Source organism: Neocloeon triangulifer, unplaced genomic scaffold (genome assembly GCF_031216515.1).
Source record: "Neocloeon triangulifer isolate White Clay Creek 2 clone unplaced genomic scaffold, ASM3121651v1 ptg000012l, whole genome shotgun sequence".
Lineage (NCBI taxonomy): Eukaryota > Metazoa > Arthropoda > Insecta > Ephemeroptera > Baetidae > Neocloeon > Neocloeon triangulifer.
In genome coordinates this window covers 3,508,345-3,531,252 of record NW_026775554.1, presented here as the reverse complement: position 1 = coordinate 3,531,252, position 22,908 = coordinate 3,508,345, and the positions used below count along the sequence as shown (strand labels likewise).

The following is a 22,908-nucleotide window of genomic DNA, read 5'->3' as shown; positions in this document are numbered from 1 at the left end:
AAAACATTTTATTTAAGCAGTTAGAATGATTTTATTTCATTGGAAAACCCTTTCAATATTACATCGTTGAGTAAAGTCCATGCTCAACTGACAAATTCGCAGTTTTTTTTTTTTATATATTCTTTCCGCGATGACATCAAAACCGATAAACACTCTTTATCAGCAGAATATAATTAGCTAATTGTCACAAACTCGTTTCTGTGCCTGCGAGTGCTAATCAAGTAGTTTTTCAGATATTAAATTAATCTTGCTTCTCTATTATTTACATTCATATAATCTGAGTGGATGATAGCAGACTCGTTACAATCATTATCCTCTAGGTACATTATCTAGTTACATTCAAAGTACCTTAATTACAGTTGAACATACCTCTATCTATTTTACGCTTAAACTCCTACAAAGTGCAAATCGATAGAGATGACAATTACATTAGAACGAGCGAGCGCATCAATCAGAGCTGAAAGGACACACTAACGTAGAAGTTAATTAGCGTCTCGTAAATTGTGTATTTATGTGTTGCGTGAGAGAGTGTGTGAGTGTTTGTGTTTCACTTATTTATGGAAATGAGCCTTTCAATACAATCAATCGTAACAAAATAATGTACACATACAAATCGCACGTATATCATATCTATATATATTTATACTTCGCTTATACTTTAGTACCAATTTGTCAATGAAAGCAGCTTTGAGCTTTTTAAGTATGAACAATAACTAGATCATGAATCATACCAAATTTCATTATAATTATACAGTAGTGCAATAATTTTGCTGAAGCGACAGCGTTTGATTTTTCTTTTTCAATACCTTAATACCGTATTTTGTTATGACACAAAAAATTATCAGACTAAAATACGAGAATACAACCGATCATTCACTGTTTTTACTGGAAGTAAAAGTCACAAAAATTTCTTCTTGTAAATTTTGATGCGTGTACTTATGGACTAGGTATTTATACAAGTTCAGCATCGTTCGCGCCTGCACTTGCAAAAGTCCACTTTTCAAGCAGTCAGAGCAAGGTGAGTAAAATTTCCATACAGTGCGTGGTATAAAATCAAATTAAAACTGCTCCAAGGGTAAAAGGGATTTTTTGAAATTCCTCCGCAGTCAAAGTTGAAAATAAAATCAATTTAAAAATCATCAACAACCACAAATTTTGTGAAAGACGTTACATCTGAGAGTCACTTTGCTCAGCTAAGTGAGTTCAGAAATGTTGCTCAATCTCTGTCCGCGAAAAGGGATTTTTGCCAACCACCGTCTCATTTGCGATAAAATAAAAGGAACAGTCATTCGAAAGAAGAAAAGTGTTTGCGTGTGATTATGGTAGAAAAAATTACTAAAATATTTGAGGAAGCTTTGAGAAATTTGTCCATATTACAAAAAGCGCACATAAAATTAGACTTGTCTTTAGATGGTACTATAGAGTATGGTCGCTTTTAAGCCGTATTATAGTTTTGGTACTGTCAATTTTTGTCTCAATCAGGTAGCCTATTTTGCGAGAGTGTTAATGAGTGTGTGTAATTATGAATGTATGTATATATTTAGCACTAGGAAGAGGTATTCGAATTTCACTTTTTACGTACTTAATTTGTTTGCGCCGATTCTATCTAGCGAAATGGGTAAACATTTTGAGCACCAAACCGACTCCGAATTCTTTCTTTGAATCAAAGTCGGTTTGGAACGCTCTGAAATCTTTTTTGCGCCTTTTATTAATAATTTGTTCAGTTTTACTATTATTTACAATAAACGGTAATTTCGAGGAGGGTGTAATTATAATATAATAAAATATCATGCACCGCTATAATCTATGTGGGGCGAGAGGGCATGTCAACGAAACGCACAGATAAAAGTTTAAGCTCCGTATTTGGAAAATTTGGCAAATAGTTGGTAAATATTTCTCCGTTTGTTCTTATGATTCATGTTTGTACTGCAAAATAATATTTATATTTTCCAATCTTCTTCCATATATATGTACAGCGAGTTTTATTTCGAGAATTGTGGGCTGCATTATTTTCTTTCGTCAGGAGATGATATATTAAGAAGGAGTGCGCGCAAGAAGACCTTTTTTAAAACTGCTAGTGACTCAGTTTAAAATGCATTTTATATCAAACATATAATCCCTAATGTTTCTGTTTGCAGAATTTTTTAGTCGTTTTACATATTAATAATATTATTCAATCGGCGCCCTAATATATATATTTATTTGAAGCTGTTGTGTCTGCGAAGCTATTAGAAACCACAATCAATTTTTAAGCTTGTTTTAATGGTGTACCGTCGTGAATCAGGGGAACTGGCAGTTTTTTCGAGGTTATTTTTCGTGCTCTAAAAGATGAGCATTCAAATATGTGTGGTTTGTTTTTGACATCCAGTAATAATTACTTGTAAACATGATAATATTGCTGGTGATATACATGCATACATCGATTTTCTAGAGCGATTACACTTCTTTGTGAGAGTCATCATGCTTTCTTTCTCTTAAACCGTTTTCACGAAGATGTAAAGCACAAGATTAAAGTTTTCAAGAGCTTGCTTATTTTGCGTTTTTAAAATTACAAACACATTTTAGAGCCAATCAAAGGCATTAAAGAAAACTCGTTTCAAAAAAGTTAAATTCATTTTTTTTTTACAGAAAGCGTATCCTGGTCTATAGTGTTTTTCTTCTTTTTTAGAGAAACGCAGTCACGCTACAACACATTCATATATAACTATAATTATCCTCGTCACTTATTAGACTTTTTTTTAATAAATCATCGCCGTTTTTTTTTGAGCACTGACATTTTTTTGAAAATCGTGCTCCCTGAGAATCAAGAATGAAATTATAACGACAACAAAAATTGCCGATCATCGCATTTTTTTTTGCAGGCGCCTAATTATTCAGAATGGGGAAAATTCCGCTTCATATTATATATTTACAAATAATTACGCACTTCAACCAAAGAATTAATTCGTATCGTTTAAGTCACGCATCACCGATAACACAATCATACCCTCGCTCGCCGTATTATTTATTCTTAATATAATTATATATTAATGAAAGGAACTTGAATCTGACCCAATAAAATAATTATTAGCGTCCTCTACTATACATACGTGCGTTTTCTTTATAGTATTAACGTTTGCTGTGAGCATTTGCCTCGTTTCTACGAGAAAGTTTTATATCCTATATTATGTATTCCTCAATAATTTTTAAACCCTTTAGGTTACCAAATTAGGAACATAAAATGTGTTTTCATTAAAAATTTCTTCAAAAGATAACAAAAAAATAAGGTTTCTACAATGGCCCATCTGGATTTTAGAAAAATAATTGTTTATAATTTTCTCATTAAATATACAACAGGCGGTGTGTGTGTTTTTTTAAGTGTGTTTCACATTTTTCGCGTAATTTCGGATTAAATACTGTGTGGAAGAATTGGTAGGAAAAATATAAGAACTCTTCTCATTTTGTATAAATATTGCCAATATTTCTTGTCAGTTTGTTTTCAACAAAAGACAACAATGATGTCCGCTGGGGGATACTGCTAATATAATAAAGATATCTTTACTAGCCCTCAACCCGCTTTTTAATTCACCATTTTTTGCTTCTTTTAGTGCTCATAGCAATCATCGTTGTACAGGTAAAAATTCAATAATTTAATTTTTTCACTGATTAACGTTTTCAATCAGTTGTGTGTGTGTCGGTCTAAGAGTGTACGTTTTCAAAATTCTTAACAAACCAAGACATATCCTTAAAAAGCGCTTAGCGTTATTTAACTGTTAAATATAAACATTGCGACAAATGCGATGGAATCGGCGGTAATCTTATTTTAACTGCCTTTCAATATCAATTTACTTAAGAGATGCCCAATTATTGATTTTCCTCGTGGAAAGAATCTAATCCGTTTAGTCCCATCGCATCGTCAGCACCTAACTTAATTATTTACAAACAAAACGTTCTTCATTACGAGAAGGAATGAATAAAAATCAAATCTGTACGAAACATAAGATACGAGTGTAGAGTAAAATTATTTTTCTTATCCATATTTAGTAAGAAGTAGGTTTTTAATTTCCAAATCCACGAAGAGTCAAACGATTGATTCAGTCTCTCTCGCAATCGCATTCACAAAGATGCGCAATTAGTCAAGTTATTTATTGCTAACACATTTATCTGCAAAAATGTACGTGGGCTGCGATCAATTAAATGAGAATCTTATTCATTCACACATTTCTCTGACTTGCATCAGTTGAAAAAGCGATGATCATGAATCGTACGCGATCTATTGAAATGATTTGCCAAAACATTTCGCTCTTGCGTAGAAATTCATTTTACAAAGAACAGAGGAAACTACCAGACTCCCACTACAGCCGGTAAAAAATTAAGACTGTGTTGCTTGCTTAGTGTTGCAGAAAATTAAGTCTTTTGAAGCCTAATTTTTGTGTGTGTAAAATGCCAATCCTTCTAGGAGCTAAAAATTTGTCTCCAATATTAAAGCATAAAAAATTATAACCAGTTTATCTTATATTTGTCACTTTTTAGAAGCTGCTGCTAATTACAGAGTGAATTAGAAACGAATTTTGATGATTTAGTATCATCTTTCATATCGCGGTTTGCGTATTTTTTTTTAACAACTTGACCGTTTTGTATGAGCACCGATATTTTATATTTTCCGATGTCTGCAGAAAATTTGTACGTTGGTTTTCTTTACTAATGTGTCTGGTGAGAGCCATGGGCCCTTTTTCCGTTAAACTCTATTGAAAAAATGGTAGCAGGAATCTTGTAGTTTGACTATTTCATGCGTATGGAACTGCGACACTCAAGTGAAAAGGTATAAAAGTAGTTTTGTTTCAGTTTTTAACTATATCAATCAATGTTGCGCCAATGCTTACGTTTCTCGCACAGGGCTAAATACAATGAAGGAAAGTAATAAATATATTATTATGTCATAACACGTCAGCCCATTCATAAAAAGTCAAAAGTCAAAGCTGTTATTTACAATTTACACATATAGAAAGCAAAACATTTTAAACGTGTCCTCTAGTGAATCATCGAAAAGAAAATCAACAAATTTTTAAGACCTGAGCTTTGGTGGTATATTTTTAAAATCCAATTTGATTGAACCAAAAAATTAATAACTGAGAGCTAAACACGGAAATAATGCGTAGAGAAGAGTGAAGTATGCTATGTGACGTAAAGAATGCTATTATATTATTTGCAAAAGTACACTAAGCTTTCTGGATGATAATCCATTGTAATGAGTCTATGTTAATAAAAACTTGCATTAAAAGTTACTAGCCTACCAAGTCGTATAAATCAATCACGTCTAGTCATCTATTGCGTTAAAATAATGGTACACATATTGCTCTTACAAAATTTGTTGAAAAATTTAAAAAAGGTCAACGTCCATTTTCTTCCGCTAGCTCTCAGTTTATGTCAAAAGTTTTCAACAACACATTTCAATGACTTGCACGCTTCGTATTTTTACTTCAAGTAGTTCGGGAAGTGCAAAACAATTATATGATTTTGACTCGGTGCAACTTGCAAAGTTGTCTTTTCAAAAATAAAAAGTAGATAAAATTCAACAAAAAGTCATAAAAACAATTTGATTGGTATTTGATCTACCAAATCACAATTCCTCAAGTAGAATTGCCTTTTTCGAGCGTAAATAATTATTAGCTGCAATTTCGCAATTTAATTATAAATGGTAACAGATAAGTTGTTTTTCAAAACGGGGTGGTTGAATCAACCAACTTGCAAGCTCGCGTCATAAATTAACTTGATAAAACGTCTTCTCTCAATAGAAATCAGCCAATAATTCTGAATATAGTAAAAATAATTTCACTTATTACCCTAACACAGGTTCACCAGCATCTTTGCACTTGCCAACCAAAAATATCTTAAATACCTCCATCTCCATTCTATAACAATATTAAATCTTGCCCTTGCTATACTTGTTGCATAAAAATTAAGATAAAGTTACGTTATAATATTGTTGAATTGCATATTTGACGTTCATTATGTTTTTCTTCAGGTATAGTGATATTGAATAAACCTAACTATTCAAGCTCACGCAAGCCAGTTGTGAGCATTCTACTTGTGTAGACGAATAAAAAACCTCACCACAGAGTACACTGTACGATTGTGTGCTACAAAGTTAGAATATCTGAATTCTGTTGTTGCCAAAGTCGACAACAACAATTTTACCGTTCGGAGTCAGGCAAATACCACTGGGGCGGTCGAGTTCTCCTGGCTCTGTGCCCGAAGTACCAAACTTCCACACGAAACCTCCGTTTGGCTCGAAAATCTAGAATTTGACAAATTTAGCTAAAGGAACTTTAATCCACAAACTTATATTTTACCTGTACACGGTGGTTGCGGGAATCGGCAACAATGATATGGCCCTCATCGTCAACCGCAACCCCCTGGGGCCTGAGGAACTGCTTTGCCTGCGATCCCTCGCCCCCGAGAAATCTTGCTGTCGAAAAGTCCGGCTCTATGACGACAAGTCTGTGGTTGTTGAAGTCGGTGACTATGACACGATTGTCCGGCGCCCAGCACACACCTCGTGGGGAGTCAAAGTGTTTCCACATGCCGGCGCAGTTCTCGAAACCGTATTTGCACAAAAAGTTTCCACTGTGGTCAAAAAGTTGAACTCGGTGGTTCCTCGTATCAGAGACAACAATCCGAGACTGAAATTGCAGGATAAGAAAATTAATTTATTCTTTCCTTGGTAGAGGAAAAGCGGGCTCACTTCCGAATCTGTAGCAACATCCCAAGGATAGTTGAACTGGCCTGGTTTGGATCCCTTTTCACCAAACTTGAGCAGAAAAACACCTTCGAAGGTGAATATCTGAATGCGGTGGTTATCCTTATCTGCTACAACGATTCGCCCGAGAGTGTCTACTGAAACTCCAGCAGGTCGGTCAAACTGACCAGGACTGCATCCCTGTAGTAGAACAAAGCTTGTAAAGGAATATCCTTTGATATTTCAGCATTATTACCTGTGAGCCAAACTTGTGTCGGAAGGTTCCATCAGCCTCAAATACTTGTACTCTGTTGTTGGAGCGATCAGCAACGACAATCCGTCCCTCTTTATCACAAGCCACGCCCCAGGGCCTGCATAAATCACCTTCACTTTCGCCCTCCTGGCCAAAGACGCAGTAGGGCATGCCGACGTTCACATAATCACGGCCAGTTCGTACCTAATGAATTCAAAGTCAAGCGAGATCAACATGATTTGACTTAAGAAAAAATCACCATCGGATGAAATGGACTGTGGCGTATTGGCCGACCCCGAAGGGTGACGGAAACCTCGTGGATGCCCTCACGCCGTGGCAGGTAGCTGACTAAATAGCTGCCATCACCTCGATCTTGGACATCTCCATGTGTCATCCTAAAAGAGGAAATTACCAAATTAAACCATGGGAGCAATTGTCTGTAAAAAATCTAAAATTACTGCCACTCATTTTTCATTTACCTGGCAGACTGATCAGTTACAATGGCACTAATCATATCACGTCCCGTGGTTCTTGGTTCGCCCAAGTGATCTGCCACCCTGATGACACATCTTTGTCATTTCAGGCAGATAAGAAATACAACTTTGGACCTACCTAACGGTGAAGGCGGCTGACCTGCCACGGACACCCCTTTTCAGACCTTCTCCGGAAGCGACAGTGAGGTCTGCACAGCCGGAACTCGTCACGCTGCCCAGCTTGTTGATCGAGGCAAACAACGTCTGCACTTCTGGAGCGGTGAACAGCATCGTGTCATCCTCGCAGGGCAAAAACTGCGGTGGTGACCTGGGTATGGCTGGCGGCGAGGTCGACGGGGAGGTTGAGTTCGGGGTCGGTGGGGAGGAAGTGGTAAGAACGCGAAGATGCAGTCTTAGAGATTCGGCCTGTATGCAAATTAATGTTATTTTTTTTAATCCAATTAAAATTATAATAATGTATAATATTAATAAGAAAAAAAAGGGAATTTAAAAGTAAAGAATAGTCCCATAGCAGGTGCCCTTTATGGTTTTGGTAAAACTGGTTTTGCATAATTGGAAGTCAACCCTTAGGGTCGGCGCTCATTTTCTTGGCACCGAGGAAGAAGTTCATTTGGTGGCCTCCATTTCCCTGAGTGGTGCATCCCTGGAACTCTTCTTTACTTTTAAATTCCCTTTTTATCTTGATTCATTGCTTTAAAATTTATATCAAATTAAATGAACAAAGAATGCAAAGGATCCCAATTTCAAGAAATAATTTGTAAATAATTAATATATAATTGAATGCAATTAATAAAATAATAAAAAATCTATTTTTTCAACCTGTTGCTTTAGTGCGTTGAGCTTGGCCTGGCTCACTCTTTCAACTCGCATCAGTACTTTCTGCTCCCGTTCGGCCAACGCGGCGGCGAGTCTGCAAAACATGGTGCGAATTTCAGAGGAGATGGCAGCAGCACGTCGCTCGACAGCCGCTGCTGTGGAGTTCACAAGGTCCAGAGCCTCTTCAGTCTTTTGGGCCAGCAAGATGTTGGAGTGGTTTGCAACTAGCGACTGTGGCGCAATAGTCACTGATCCATTTGGCGGCGGCGAATGCGTCAAGCTGCTGCAGTTGAAATAAAATTAATAAATGAAATAAACACTAAAAGAGATAGCCCATGAAGTTAAAGTATAATTTAAAAGTTCTTATTGTTAGTTCTAAGATAAAATTTTTAGTTAATGTTTATAATATAAGAAACACGAAAAAAATTAATTATCTAAGGAAATTTAAGTAAATTTTAGAATGTGGTTACAATTAGGTTACAATTTTTGCTCATAAAAAATATTTATATTTTGTAAGAAAATTTCACGATAGAGGCTGATTCAGGGATGATTGATAGTGCGAGCAGCGCGTTTGCTCATGAAATAGGGTCGTAGACCGTGACTGAAACTGGTAGAGCCGTTTGTTTTTGAATAAAAAACAATTTTTTGCAACGAGGAAAAGCCCGAATCTTCATTTCCATGATTGATAGTGTTTTAATTTAAATTCGGCTTTTCCTAGATGGGTTTTTTTGAGTCGTTTATTGTTTTGTAGAACAAAAACAGGATATTGCTTGATAATGTTTTTTTAAGGAAACAATAAATGACTCAAAAATCCCATCTAGGAAAAGCTGAATTAAAATATAAACATAGAAAATATTTTGACTTCAATAAAAATCACAAAAAGATTAAGTAATGGAAATGAAGAGATCGGGCTTTTCCTCGTTGCAGAAAATTTGTTTTTGAATAAAATCAATTTTTCTGCAACAAGGAAAAGCCGAATATCTTCATTTCCATGATCATCTCGTCGAGTTTAAACTTCTTCAAACAAGATTATGTAACTTTTAAATTATAAAAGAGAAAAAGTTTTCAACCCAAGCATTGAAATGAATATATCTGTTTATTAGGATGACATTATGAAGATGAAAAAAGAAATAAATTGCACCTGAGACTGTCTGGAGAATCCCCAGGGCTAGGCAGTGAGCCTTGCGAGGAGATGCGCATGATATAGTGGTCCTTGGTGACTCGAACCCTCTGGTGCGCCTGAACGCAATTCTCACACAAAACCTCATTGCAGTCCCTGCACCGGAAAAGACCTATGATTCCATCGTCGCACCCGCACGTTGCTCTGCCGCTGCTGCTGCTGCGAACACAAAGAAAACAAAAAAATTAGGGGTTGCCCAACCATGTCACATTCCAGCAATCCCGAGAAACACGCGCATTCAAGTTTCCTCACAAAATTCCAACGTGTTTCGCAATCGACGAAAAGAAAAAGGCACATAAAAAAGGACACATACCAAAGGTCGCTGATAATCGGTGGGCTGGGCGAGGAGGTGATGGTGGTGCTGCCCAGGGTCTGCAGCAGGTCTGCCAGCAACCCGCCGCCCCCGCCGTCGCTGTTTTCTGGGCTGATGCTGCCGAGGCCGACGGACAATCCGCTCGGGGTGCCGTTGCCGTAGAAGGCATTGTTGTTGTTGAACCTCGGCAGGGCCAGTTGGTGGTGGCTGTTGGCGCCCAGCGGCATCTGATGGTGGCCGTTGCTTGGCATCGACGGGAACTTGTCGATGCACAGAGTGCAGTTGTTGAGGTCGGCGCTGTCCCCGTGGAATCCAGCGTTGAAAGACGCTGCCATCTGAAATAATGAAATAAAAAGTTCCCAGTTATTTAAAAAGTTCAGACTCGTAAAATAAAAAAAAAGTAAAGAATAAAAGTATTATATGTTTCGCGAACGTTCGATAATTTCCCAAGGAAAGGGAAATCGCGCATGTGTCACGTGTCGATGACCCGGCGAGCTAAGGGTTATCTCTTTACTTTTCCAGCACAATTTGCACAAGTAAATCGCAGTCGTGGTGGAAATTTAATTAGCGAAGTCGTCTTTGTGTCAAATGAAACGCATTTCGCGATAATGCGCGCAACCCCCGGCTGCAGCGATAAGGGCGGATGTGCCCAGAACCGACTGGCAGCGACGCAATTCCAAAATGAATTCGTCCATTACAAAGCACAATTGCATTTACGCATTTGAAATTACGCAAAATTTCCGGCTAAGTGGGCCACTTTCCCCGAGCAAGTGAATGGAAATTGGATTCGGCCAGACTCTGGGGCGGCGCAAGGCCGGTTCATCAAAGGACCAGAGTTTTTTCGGCCGAGTCGAAAGCGAAATTCAACCCTCGGCTGGGGTGTGTACGCCGATGGTCGCATGCACTCGGCCAAGATGCACGCAAATTAGTTTTGAAAATTTCAAGTGAAAGCACTTTTGCTGGTGGGAAAAGCGATTCTTTTTGGAAAAGCGCCGTATTTGGAGAAATTTCACCTACCTATCGGGTTTCGAAAAAACCAGAGTGGATCAAAAGGAGTAGAAATTTGAGGAAACTTGGCGAAAAGCTCTCTCTCAAAGCAAGAGTTCCACTTTGCAAGTGACGTAAGAAGAGCAATGGTGGCTGCAATTGCACCGACGCGCGCGGACAACGGCGCAAATGCGTTTTTTGAAATTCAAATTTGGAAAAACCGGATGTTCCGGGGGATCAAGACGGCCAAAAGGCCTCAAGGGCGAACGCAAACGAAAAAATCGCACCACCGAATCACCCGCGGTGCTCGCACGAGAGAGAATTAGGGGAGGAGGGGGTTACTCGAGTGCAATGACCCAGTTCACCATTCACTCGCGACCTCGCCAATTAAATTCGGAAAAGTCCACCAAAATTTATTTCCTCGACAATGCCGCCACTTTTGCTTTTCCGCACTTGCGTTGGCGTGTTCGGAAAAAGTGCATTTGACTCGCCTAGTTGCACTCGGTGCAACGTCACAATTAACATGGCTGCAATTGCAAGCTGCAATTGCGCACATTTCTTGTCCCGATGAGTGACGTAAGGCGCCGTTCAAAATTTGCAGATTTCTCCGCTGGCAATGTGCAAAAAGTTTAATTTTTCGTCTCAAAGTAAAAAGAAAAAATTGGGCTGCTGAAAAAAGTGGCGGGCGCCGAGGTCGGTGAACTTTTGGCGAACTGGGTCAAACAGGTGCATCTGCCCCAGCAACAACACGTTTCCGTTCGCCCTGCGTTCGCCAAAAGTAATTTTCCGCACTGGAAATTCCGGTCTTGAAGCACAGGAAGGGGCCAAAGCCGGATTTCAGCCCAAAACTTTAAAAACCAAGGCGGGCGAGAAAGGGCGGAGAACGGAAGTGCATCAAAACCGGGCCTACCTCAACATTGGTTACCTTTTGGGCGGTTCATCGCACGCGGTACGTTTTTTCTCCCACGGCACTCGAACTCGTTTAAACTTCAAACGCACAATTATTGACACTGGTCAGGATTCGCAGGCGAAGGTGCGAGCGACGCTCTCGAGACTAACTGCACGGCAACGGTGCATATTATGAATCAATGCAGAGGAAAGTGCAAGTGCATCATCGCATACAGCTAGCTGGCTCCGACTGACAGAGCCAACCGGCCAGCCAGCGCTGCAGTGCAATGCACTTCTTGCCGCAGCCGCCGTTGGCATTGGCCTCAGTCTCACTACACCCCTTGACGTAATACTGCAATTATTTTTTATTTTTAAATTTCAATAAAAAAATCGAATATGTATTTTTTTTTTAATATTCATAATTTTTAATTTTTGTGTGTGTAGGATTCACTCGGCGTTAAAACTTGCGTCATTCACTTACCAGGAAATGACTCTCAAATGGCTTCTTTTCTCATAACAATCGACCAAGGACAATGGTGTGAAAAAAGAAAAATTTATTTTGGTCCGGATAAAAAACTTGCTTAAAGATTTTTAATTTTTGTATCAAAGCGGAAGGACGACATGTTCGTTTTTTCTCAAATTTTCCACGACTTTTCTCAACAATTTCCAATTTTCGAGTGGAATTGGCGACCGAGTTTGCGCTCAACGTTTCAAGGTCGACGACACGCCGGTTCCGCGTGTGCAAATTTGGATTTTGCAGCATTTTGCGCTGGGCGAAATTGAATCGGGAGTGACGCGATCCGGGTGTTTCACGGACGCGAGTGTGGCAGCTGCCGCCTGCTCACGCCGCTTCGAGTTGGGTAGGTCGGGGAAACGGAGGGGGAACCAAAACTACGACAATAACACACGTCCACCCGCCGCGTTTGCCGACTCGAAAGCGGCTGGAAAATTGACAAAAGCGGCCGGCGACGGCGGCCGATTTTCGAAATAAAGCCCTTGGGGCCCGTGGCCGCTTGTGCGGCGGCCGATTCCAATTCCTCCGGGCCTGGGACAAGAGCGAGTGGCTTGTCGGAGGTCACTTCGGCAGCGACAAACTTTCACGTGCTCCGAGTGCGGCGTTTGAAAATGGGCCTCGTCTTACCTTTGCGCCGTCTATTCGGGGGCCATGGGCAGCGAATTGCGTTCGGACGAACGTGGCGAATGCGGTTCGTGTCACGAAAGCGAACCTGCGGCTGCCGGTGTGGCCTTTTTCGTGGATAAATTGGATAGCTCTGCTTCCAAGGCTCGAGTTCTGATCGCAACTGAGCAATTTTCGACAACCCTGGGTCCTTTACTCCCCTCTTATGCCGGCTGTGTGCGAGCGTCACGTGACGCACGGTCGACCAATGGCAGCTCGCCGAGGTCTTTGACCCGCACGATGGTTGTTTCATGTAGACTACGAGTTTCCAACCTATCCCAATCCACAAAGAGTTATGGTGGGACCACGGTTTCACGAAAAAATAAGAGAAAAAGAGATTGCCTGCCCAGAAGCTGCTGCTGCTGCGCCGAGCGTTCCCTGCTCTTGCTGGCTGAGGCCAAAGCACCCATCCCCTCGCACAAGGCCACAGCGAAAATTATTTTTATTGCATCGCAATTAGATAATTAGGCGCCGCCGCAGTCACGGGTTTAATGACTTTGGGGCATTACTCTGCTTCTAGATTACGCTTTGTTATCGGCCAAAAACAAATCCGCTATTTATTCCCATTTAAAAAAAAATGCTGAAATTTTCATATTTTTAACCTACAATTTTAATTTTTACACAAACATGTTGTAACGTTTAAATAATAAATGAAATGCTAATTTTTCTAATATATAGAAACATTGATTATTATTTAAGAATTTCTACTCGGCTGCGGCATATTTTTTTTTTAAATCTCTCCATTTCAATGCAGAATCAATCAATCTCAGCTTTCTCTCTGACGCATCCCACGATTTTTCTTTTTAGACAGAAAAATGAGGCTTGAACACGAAATTTCACTTCACTCATCCGTGGAATTTTCTTTGCATATAAAATATAAATTACAATAAGTTATTTTCCTTCAATTCTTCGGAGTTCACTACACACTGCCGAGCTCATTTAAAAACTATAAAAAATTCGAATAAAAATAAATCTGCAGAGCAAGCTTCCTTTTTCCACTTGAGCGTAATATTATTTAGCGAGCCCACTCTCTCGAGACAAGATCACGCGGGTGTCTTCCTTTTTTATTTTATTTTTACTCTTGGGCAACCAAGCTCGGTCGCTATTGGGCAAATAAAAATTGTCATAATTATACACGCAGCGCAGAGTAGATTTCGTCACACGCTGTCAATCACACAAAAAAGAGGAGGTTGGCGAGCCCAAGAAGTGTAAATTGCATCTGCACTTGCTTGCGTAGCCTCTCAGCAATAGCAAGGACGGCGTGCGCGCACACACATGAGAGTGTCAATGACTCTCGTTTGAATAATAATTGCACTCTTTGCGGCTGCACTGCAAAGAGCAGCCAACGTGCGTGCACGCCGCGACGGTGATTTTTGCACCAAAGCGGCCGCACTTGCACTTCTTGTTCAAAACAAAAACTTCAAGAGTGTGCTTGAATAAAATGTGGTGAAAATCTTTTTAATTCTTGGTTAGGATTTATTTAAAAACGCGGTATTTTTCAAAGTGTTTTTTTTACTACAATTTTATGCAAAATTTTGAAGAAATAAATAATGTTTGATTTGCGTTAAAAGATAAAACGATCTACTTTTTAAGCTGATTTAAATTATTTTTTTACACCTTTCCCACTTAATCAAAATATCAAAGTTTTGACGTTGGAATAAGCATGTAAAATTTTCCTTCAAACCTTCTTAATTAATATTCATTACTTTTTGAAAAATTCTAATATTTTATTTCAACAGTCATCAACTTTTATTAAAAATTAAAAATATTAATATAACAATATGGTTGATTATATTAATTTTGGATTTCTGAAAAAAAAAACTTTGATAAATAAACTTAGTATTATCTCACAATAGGGAACTAAAAATAATTTTGTAAATGTTATCTTAACTTATTCAAGAAAAATAAACGACCACGCACATTCAAGAAAGAGTTTGTCACCATTATTTACATTATAAGTAAAGGGGGACGTTTGTTTAATTTAATTTTCATTTTTTTTTTAATTCAATGTTTTTGGAAGCAAAAAAACTACGGAGACCTGAAATAAATATAGCAGCTGAAATTGGCATTGCGACTAATATAATGTGGCTTTATAAATAAATTTTATACAGATGGACCATTGTTTTTTTCTGCTTTATTAGCTTGTCTCTTTTCACAATCAGTTCTTCCTATATACACGCCCTCGCAAAAAAACTTTTCCATCGGTAGCGAAATTGAATGGGGGCGATGAATGGAGTCGTTGTGTATTTTAATATGAATAACTGCACGAGCCCTGCATGCGTACGCAATAAATTCGCAAGAGTGCAACAATATTTAACAATAATTACACGGTGGAGGCGCAAGACGAGTTGATTGCCAGATTATTAATTGAAAAAGAGCACACACAGCTCTCGCCGTGCTGACCTGAAGGGCATAATTTATTTATCGGCGCGCGCTCTTTCATTGTGCGGCGATGCCCATGCAGTTTATTTATGGCTTTGGCTCTGCTGCACTACAAAGTGTGCTATGCTATAATAATAATATCAAAGCGGCATCGGACCAAACGCTATGCGAGTGTGTGATTCCATGAAAACGCGCCTTTGATCTTTTCGCAAATCACGCACGGCTAATTTGTTGAGATTACTGCATTTGCGTCCAGCGATGGGAACCAATCAAAAATCAAAAGCGAAATATTTTGATGTGTTTACAGCAACTTAAGGTAATTGTAATTTTTTTATACAAAAAAATTTAAAATTTGGTCTTTTTAAATGAATTGGGAAAATTAGAATGATTTTTGTGTATTTTTTTATGTTTCATTTGATATATTTCATATCTATATGCAATTTCTAGAAATTAATAAATAATACCAATAAAACTGCATCTTAAATTTCATAAATCTTGAAGAAGGAACTATAAACTCTGGCAAAGAAAGAACACAATGTAGTCATTTTAATTATTGAATTTTGATTGATAGCACATAAATTTGAAATATTTTTTACCTCTAAGTTACTTTAAATAATTGAATTATTAAATTTTATTCACTTAACTTTCACTTTAAAATAAAAATTTGAAAATTCCGAATAAGAAAAAAACAATTGTGAAAAATTAATATTCTTATTCAGATAATCCGCAATTCAACACTTAAAAAATTTCAAGGTTTGGTAAAAATTTCAAAATCTTTTTAACGGAAGAGGAAATATGAGAAATATTATTCTCAGCAGGTGAAAATTCATTATTCCGAAAGGAGGAAATTTTTTAAAAGACGTTGAGAAAATTTTTGACCTTCACAAAAAAAAACTCATTGGAGGTCGGTGTGAGAAATTATCGCACTCTGTCAGTTTCTCCTGCCCATAAATCGTAGCAAGGGTGCAACCGCGTGCACACCGGGCGAGGTCATGGCAGCGGCTCGTCGGCGTGACCCCGGCAGTTACGCAAAGGCGAGAGCAGGCGTGCGCTAAAACATAGTAAAACGTGCACAGTGAGAGGAGTAGGAGGAGGAAATTCTATAAAATCTAGGCAAAAAGCGGCGGCGGCCGGCGGAACACGCTGACAGAGAGGGTGCATTGCCCGTTTGTGCGAGAAAAGGGTGGGGCTTTCGCTGGCGGTGCTGCTCTCACTGGTGCTGGGTGCATCGACGGAGGCTTTTTCGGTGCTGCGCGGGTTGATGGCCCGGCCCGACCGACCGACCGTCGGCCCAACAAGAGGGTTGATGCACGCCGGCTACACTACCTCGCTGCTGCGAGGGGCGAACGAACCCAAATAACCTCAAATTCGAGCACGCGGACCGTTTAATTGCACCGCCATCAAATTGCAATTTTAATTTACATTCAACCCACGCATTTCATTGAGGCGCATTTTGGAGGATGAAAAACCACCCAAGGGCAGCAAAATCCTCAAAAATGTATTAGGGATCATTTTAGTAACCAGAATATTGGGGGTTAATGCATTAAATTAACGTGGCTCGCTTATGATAAAATTTCACTACAATCATTCAAAGATTCCATTTTAAGTCAACGAAACAAACTTTGGCACCAAAGTGTTTCTTGATAACCCTTCTAAAGATTATGGTACCGAGAAAATTTTTGAGAAAGGTGTAGTTGATGATAGTTTTTTACATTTTTTTAGTTTCCAAGAAAATGAAGCTTATTTGTAAGCAACTTAATTTAATTTATTTCTGCAAACAATTGTCATGATGATTCAAATTTTGATTTTTTTTAATTTAGATAAATTAGGGTTTACTAAAACTGTCGCAAAATTAATTTGGGCAAAGAATTTTTAATTTTCTCGGTGGGAGGTTAGATAATAAACCAAGGTATCTTTTCTTTATGATCATCAAAAGTCTAGGTCAAAGGTCATTGACTCTGGCCAAAGGTCAAAATATTAATTTTTAAGCCCCTATAAAATAGGCAACCTGGACAAAAATCCCAGATACCCAAAAGATGCGCCTTGTCATTTTTGCAGGAGATTACAAAATTGCAATTTTTTTTCAATAAGTCGTTCTGAAAATATTATATTTCAATATTATTTTCAAAATAGTGTGGCATTCGATTTACTGAAAATGGACTGTTATGATCAGTTAAAAATAAAAAAATTGAGGCATTGTCAACATAATAATGCGAGTCAAATTAAATAATTCCATAGGTTTTATTGTATTCCATTCTGAAGAATTTGAAGGAAAAAAATGGTACTTTTATTTGATTGGGTTCTTTGTTTGCTTGGGAGCGACTTTCCAGTTCTAAACGGGCAAGAAGGAGCTCTTTATTTCTTTCTCTCTTGGCGCATTGTTTTATGGCTGTGCGTGCTGGGCGCGTAGAGTTACTTGGTGAATATGAGCCGAGTCGTGCGGACCTCGTTGAGTGTTAAGTTTTCTGCGCGCTTATTTAATCTCATTCCAACTAATAATAAATTAGCTGCGGGACGTGCAGGATACTTTTGCCACTTCACTCTTTATTAAGCGAGGGAAATGGGTTTAATGAAGGGTTTCAGCAAAACAATAGCAGTGTCGAGGACAAAAAATATCACGCATAGGAAAAGTTTGAACCAACAAGTTTTTATAGTGGAATTACAACTTTGTTATTAAAACTTTCGCTTGAACTCTCTAACAATCTGCATTGATTTCTTCACAAACTCCATTAGGAAATTTAATAAAATAAAATTATGTAAAACAATTAACAATAAAAAATGAAATACTTAATAGGGAAGCAAAAATTGGTTCCTTTTACTATTTTTCCTTGACAACCCTTTTTCAGAATGTAATATTTTATATAAGGTCTGTGCGAAACTTGTTATGTAACTCACAGTTTAAGCCACAGCTGGAAACAGTTTTATTTTTTGCAATATGATACAACTTTATATTCCCATATCCTATATTTATTTCTATCTTCATCCTTGCCTTTTCTTTGTGGGAAAAGCACTTTACTCGCGTGACGAGAGAGCTTTGCAAAATAATGAATGCGCGAATAATTCTCACAATCACAACGCCAACCGGCGCGGCCACTTCACCCTTTGGTTCTCTTTTCACACGCACGCTTGCTTGATAACTTAGCGGCGTCTCTCTTTTGCTTATGGAAAAAATATAATCATGGCCAGCATCTCTCCAAACGATGCACTCGAATTGGCGTGCGGTGTGCAATTATTCGGTTGCAATGAAACTTACACATATATTCACATTTTATAGATTATTATTAAAAAAAAAAAAATGTGCATCACCGAGCGGCGGCAGCTGCATCGCAATTTGCTCGACCGTGAACCCTTTTCTCGTTTTTTTCCCACTAAAAACCGGCGTCTAATAAACATCCTCGCTCTTTCTCATCTGTTGAGAATTTTATTTTCGCATGTGCGGCGTCGGCCGCGACACCATCACGATATTTCAGCATAGGATAGGTCAGTTACCCGCCGCACTCTCCTGTCGTGCCGCTCGCTCTCCGCGCGCGCCAGTGAAGGCCAGCCCGTCCAACTGCAAATGCGACGACCAAATAATACGCGACGTCACCTCCGACGTCCACCCGAGCAACTGGTTTCTGCACAATAAAACCTTAAAAAAGCAATAGCACCCATTTTAGGCACAATTATTTATTTCTATCAATTCAAATTCTTTTCCGAAATTCCAATTAAAAAAAAAAATTAGAAAAAAAATTAATGAAAAGTTCAAAAATAATTTAATGCTCTTCATTACTTCCGTACTAGGAAAATTAAATCTTTATGTTGACTGCTACGACCTTTACCAATCAGCAACTACAAAAAGTTTTCTACATTTTGACCTTTGGCCCCATCCAACACCTCCTTCGTCTGCCATTTTTGATAAATATATTTGCGCGACGGTATTATTGACTTTATTGGAACGCACTCTCACAAAGGTGTCTGAATTATTTATGAGGCGAGTCGCATAATGTTGTAGACGGCTAGAATAAGTTGCATGCACGACGAGTAAACAACTCTTTTTGCGGATTGCCGCTCCGTGTGATGCTGCGAGCGTCACACAATGCCCGCGTGTTGTGCGAATCTTTGCAAAGCAAATGTTTTCCTGTTTGCGCCGTATTGTTTGCCGAGCCGAATTTTTTTCGTACTGTATAGACGGTTGGAAATTCAATTCAGGAATAAACACGACAGAAAGAAAGAGATGGAAAACGTCACCGAAATCATGCAAATTCAAAATAGAAAGAGAGCTAAAAAATTTGCATAATATAAAGAGCTCATAGATATTTTTATATTTTTTTTTGTTATTATTTTGCATATTTTTTATTAATGTTTGAACATTATAATTTATAATTATATACAAAAATTAATTTTTAAACAATGAATCTTAAAAAGTAGAAAAAAAAATTGTGAACATTCTTCTGCACAAATTTTTTTTAGAACAACTTCGAAATCTTTAAATATTAATTCTTGCTTTAATTAAGTTAGTACAAATTTGATGGGGTGCAATTAATTTTCATTCATGAAAAAAATCTGAATTATCTTTCCCTCTGAAATGGTCTCTTTACAAAAAATATTGTAGTCGCCTTTTTATAATTTTTCTGCGGTGACTCGTCAAATAGATCATTAACCCTTGTAAAAGCACCAATTTTAGATGTCAAAGTCAAAGTGACGTGCAAATTTCGCAATTGATAATGATTGTGTTTAGAGGGCAACGCTCAATTTGACCGAGTTCCAAGAAATTGCGTGTCATGCATCTCAGTGCCGCCTACATAAATCTAGTCGTCCGTTCCTCCGTCATGCACGGAGCACGCCCGCGAGCTCGCAGCAAAATTTGCAGAGCGATTTTTGCTCGGCGGAGACGGCACCTTTTCTGTACTAGGCGGAAAAAGATAAATGGGTCTACTGCTTGTTGGCTGCTCCATCGCGGAGCCAAGATAATGTGTATGTGTGCGCCTTATAAGCGGAGAACATAGTAGCTGTGTGTGTAGGTTTTATGGCTGCTGCGATATTATGGCCCCGAGAGCAGAGCCAGCGAGCACGGAGACGGTCAGGCCTGCGACTCGCTGCTCCTCGCTGCCGCGTTGCGTAGGTCAATACTCTTGTCTAGCGTTAAGAACATCAATAAAGCGCGCCGGCTCGTCACCTGCACCGCACACGATTTTCGCAAACGCGATTTGCAACAAACAAACTGCCGCCGCCGCGATAAATCGCCGCGCTTCTCATAATGGACTGATTTAAAGACGCGACCACGCCGCCTATAAATTACCGCAGCGTATCTCTCGTTGCATACAAGCCACTAACTTATTGCTCGTAAAATTGATTTATGCGCTCTTCTTTCCGTACAGCCGAGATTAAGACGTTTAATGGGCTGCTAAATCTGAATTATTTTTCAAAATCTTCCAAGAACATTTAATTCTGCGAAAGGAAGTAGTGCTGACAGTAAAATCTAATCGGGCTGAAATTGGTTCACTGAATTATGCGATAAATCAACATTCAAGAATTTTCTGTATGGTGTTACAATTTGACAAGGAAATTGCGGTATGGAAAAATCTGCTTAACACTGCAATTTATGTTGATTTTTATCGCATATTTTCTGTATTGATTTTTCAATTATATAAGTTTTAGTCAACTATATTACAAGGTTAATTAATTTCTATAATAAACGATATCAAATCTAGAGAAGTGGACAGGAATAATTTTCTTTACTTTTGCTTCCTTTAAACTAAAACGGACAGATTTTCCAATCACACTTCCTCCTGTTCATTTATCGTGGTTAGATTTTTTGTTTAATGTTTAATTCTTATAACGAACGATTGTTTTCCTTTTTTCTACAATCTCGTTTTTTTTTAGCATGGTTTTTAACTCTACTAATCATTTTCGGAATCACAAAAAAATCTTCAAAGTTCCAACCTTTGTGAGTTTTTTCTAATTGAAGAATTAATTTGATTTATTAATTAATAATTTATATATTGATTATAATTAAAATAAATATATAACGGATTATAAGTCAGGCCCAATAAATGCCAATTTTTTACTTGAATTAAATTATTTTTTATAACATTTTCAGTTACACGTTTCATTGTGAACTTTTAAAACCGAGAATTGCACTTTGCTAATTCCAAAGCTAATTTCCTGGGTGGGCGTCCTTTGACACCACTCGGAAAGCCACTTGCAAATATTACCAGGAGGCATACCTTTGCCGCCGGCAGATAACATAGAGGGAATCGCGAGGGCAAATAATATCATTATAAAAGGTATTGCGATGTCTGTATACGCGACCATGAAAAACAAAATAGCGTGACTGAATTTTTAAAAATAATCACGACCTTATGGCGAACGCAAGTGATAAAAAAAGTGGTCGGAAAATTTCCTACCTTGTGCATGTGATGGTTGAACTCCTCATTATGCAGAAAATGTCGGTTCTTTTCTGAGAAATCGTAAAACGCAGCAGGGGTTGCTCTCGAGACTTTGATGCAAGTGATGCTGCGAGGAGCATTTTGTACCGATTCAAAGACGATCAAAGCCAGCTAGCTACTCTGAAAGCAAATTAAATAAATACTTTAAGCGTTAAGAAAAACGGAAAGAAAAAAATTAATTAAGCCAAAAGGTAAATTTAATAAGTCCTGAGATATAAAGAGGAATAATTTCATTTAATTTTATAATTCTATATTAATTCATTTGAAGAAGCATGATTTTGTTTGCAAATATTTTTAACGCGGAAGAGCGTTAAAATTTGCACAGGCTGACGCTGCTGGATATAATTAGCTCGGACGGTTTGTCAGAAAAGTGACTGGAGGGAAGTTGTATAAACGCGAAGGGGCCACCTCTGAAAGAGTGAGGCAGGACTGCTGGTTGCCGGCCTGGCCTTGTACGCGGCCAAAACTCTTTAGCCCTTTTGCCGCTGCTGGCCAAGGTTAGCCTTGAAAGAACCCGCTCGCCAGCACCTTGCTGAATACCTGCCTGCTACCTGCACATGCACTCCTTCAGACCTACGCCAACCTTTTTTTCGAGAGTCGTGACATGGTTGTCTAAAATTATTTCCACCAACATCTTGCCGCCGGTGTAATTATTTTAATGTCTTGACGAATTATATTCAGGCACAATTCTTTCCAATTGCAGCGAAATTAACTCAAAATGGAAAGAAGAAAAAAGGGTTCAATGAGTGACGCCAACTTTTTAAAGAGCCACAGTTGGCTCGCAACAAACTGATTTAATTATATTCGCTCACTAAAAGGCACAATCATCCCACGCGGCTACAGCTGGAAATCTCAAGCTCGGCGCATTTTGACAAGAGAAAGTGCAAAATGTAAAAATAAATCCAGAGCTGGAAAGTGCAGGTGCAGTCGTCCTGCGCTGGTTGATTTGAATAACGCGCTTGTTATTAAATTTGACGTGAAATAAAAGGTTCAATCATTTCGCTTTGTCGTCCCATTACAGAGAGACGCCCATTTTTCAATTGACACACTCAATTTAATTTGAAAGGGCGCTGATGCAAACAAATGCATTTTTAATTAATTTATGCAGAAGCGCACCGTGAATGACGAATGGAGCCATTTTCTGAGAAATAATGTCATCGCATGTCTTGAGCGACACTTCTGGTCTTTCAAAATAATTGCACATTCTGCTGAGTAATCAATTTCCGTAGGAGTAAAATGAAACTCATTAATTCAGCGTGGGCGAGTTGG

The 22,908-nt window shown here is 38.5% G+C and overlaps 1 protein-coding gene across 8 annotated transcripts; it reads right to left on the bottom strand.

The window, feature by feature from the left end:
• Positions 1-17: 17 nt before the first annotated feature.
• LOC132198363 (E3 ubiquitin-protein ligase TRIM71-like) lies at positions 18-21,748 on the bottom strand. Of its 8 annotated transcripts, none has more exons than XM_059622356.1 (11): positions 21,598-21,748; positions 9,775-10,109; positions 9,423-9,620; positions 8,285-8,561; positions 7,584-7,870; positions 7,451-7,528; positions 7,231-7,366; positions 6,975-7,175; positions 6,725-6,919; positions 6,333-6,662; positions 18-6,277 (listed from the first exon to the last, which is right to left on the bottom strand). In XM_059622356.1, exons 1-11 carry the CDS (start codon positions 21,604-21,606, stop codon positions 6,128-6,130), a joined length of 2,196 nt encoding a protein of 731 aa, XP_059478339.1. In that variant the 5' UTR covers positions 21,607-21,748; the 3' UTR covers positions 18-6,127. The 8 variants fall into 8 exon arrangements, with proteins under 8 accessions (XP_059478339.1, XP_059478337.1, XP_059478336.1 ...); XM_059622354.1 differs by having other exon boundaries at positions 8,285-8,564; positions 9,423-9,617; positions 21,598-21,747; XM_059622353.1 differs by having other exon boundaries at positions 8,285-8,564; positions 21,598-21,745.
• Positions 21,749-22,908: the final 1,160 nt, after the last annotated feature.

Excerpts from the sequence above, each read along its gene's own strand:
- LOC132198363 (XM_059622353.1), bottom strand. Across the intron at positions 9,621-9,774 it reads CCGATTATCAGCGACCTTTG|CAGCAGCAGCGGCAGAGCAA; the intron begins GTATGTGTCCTT and ends TTGTGTTCGCAG. Across the intron at positions 7,871-8,284 it reads TCAACGCACTAAAGCAACAG|GCCGAATCTCTAAGACTGCA; the intron begins GTTGAAAAAATA and ends ATTTGCATACAG.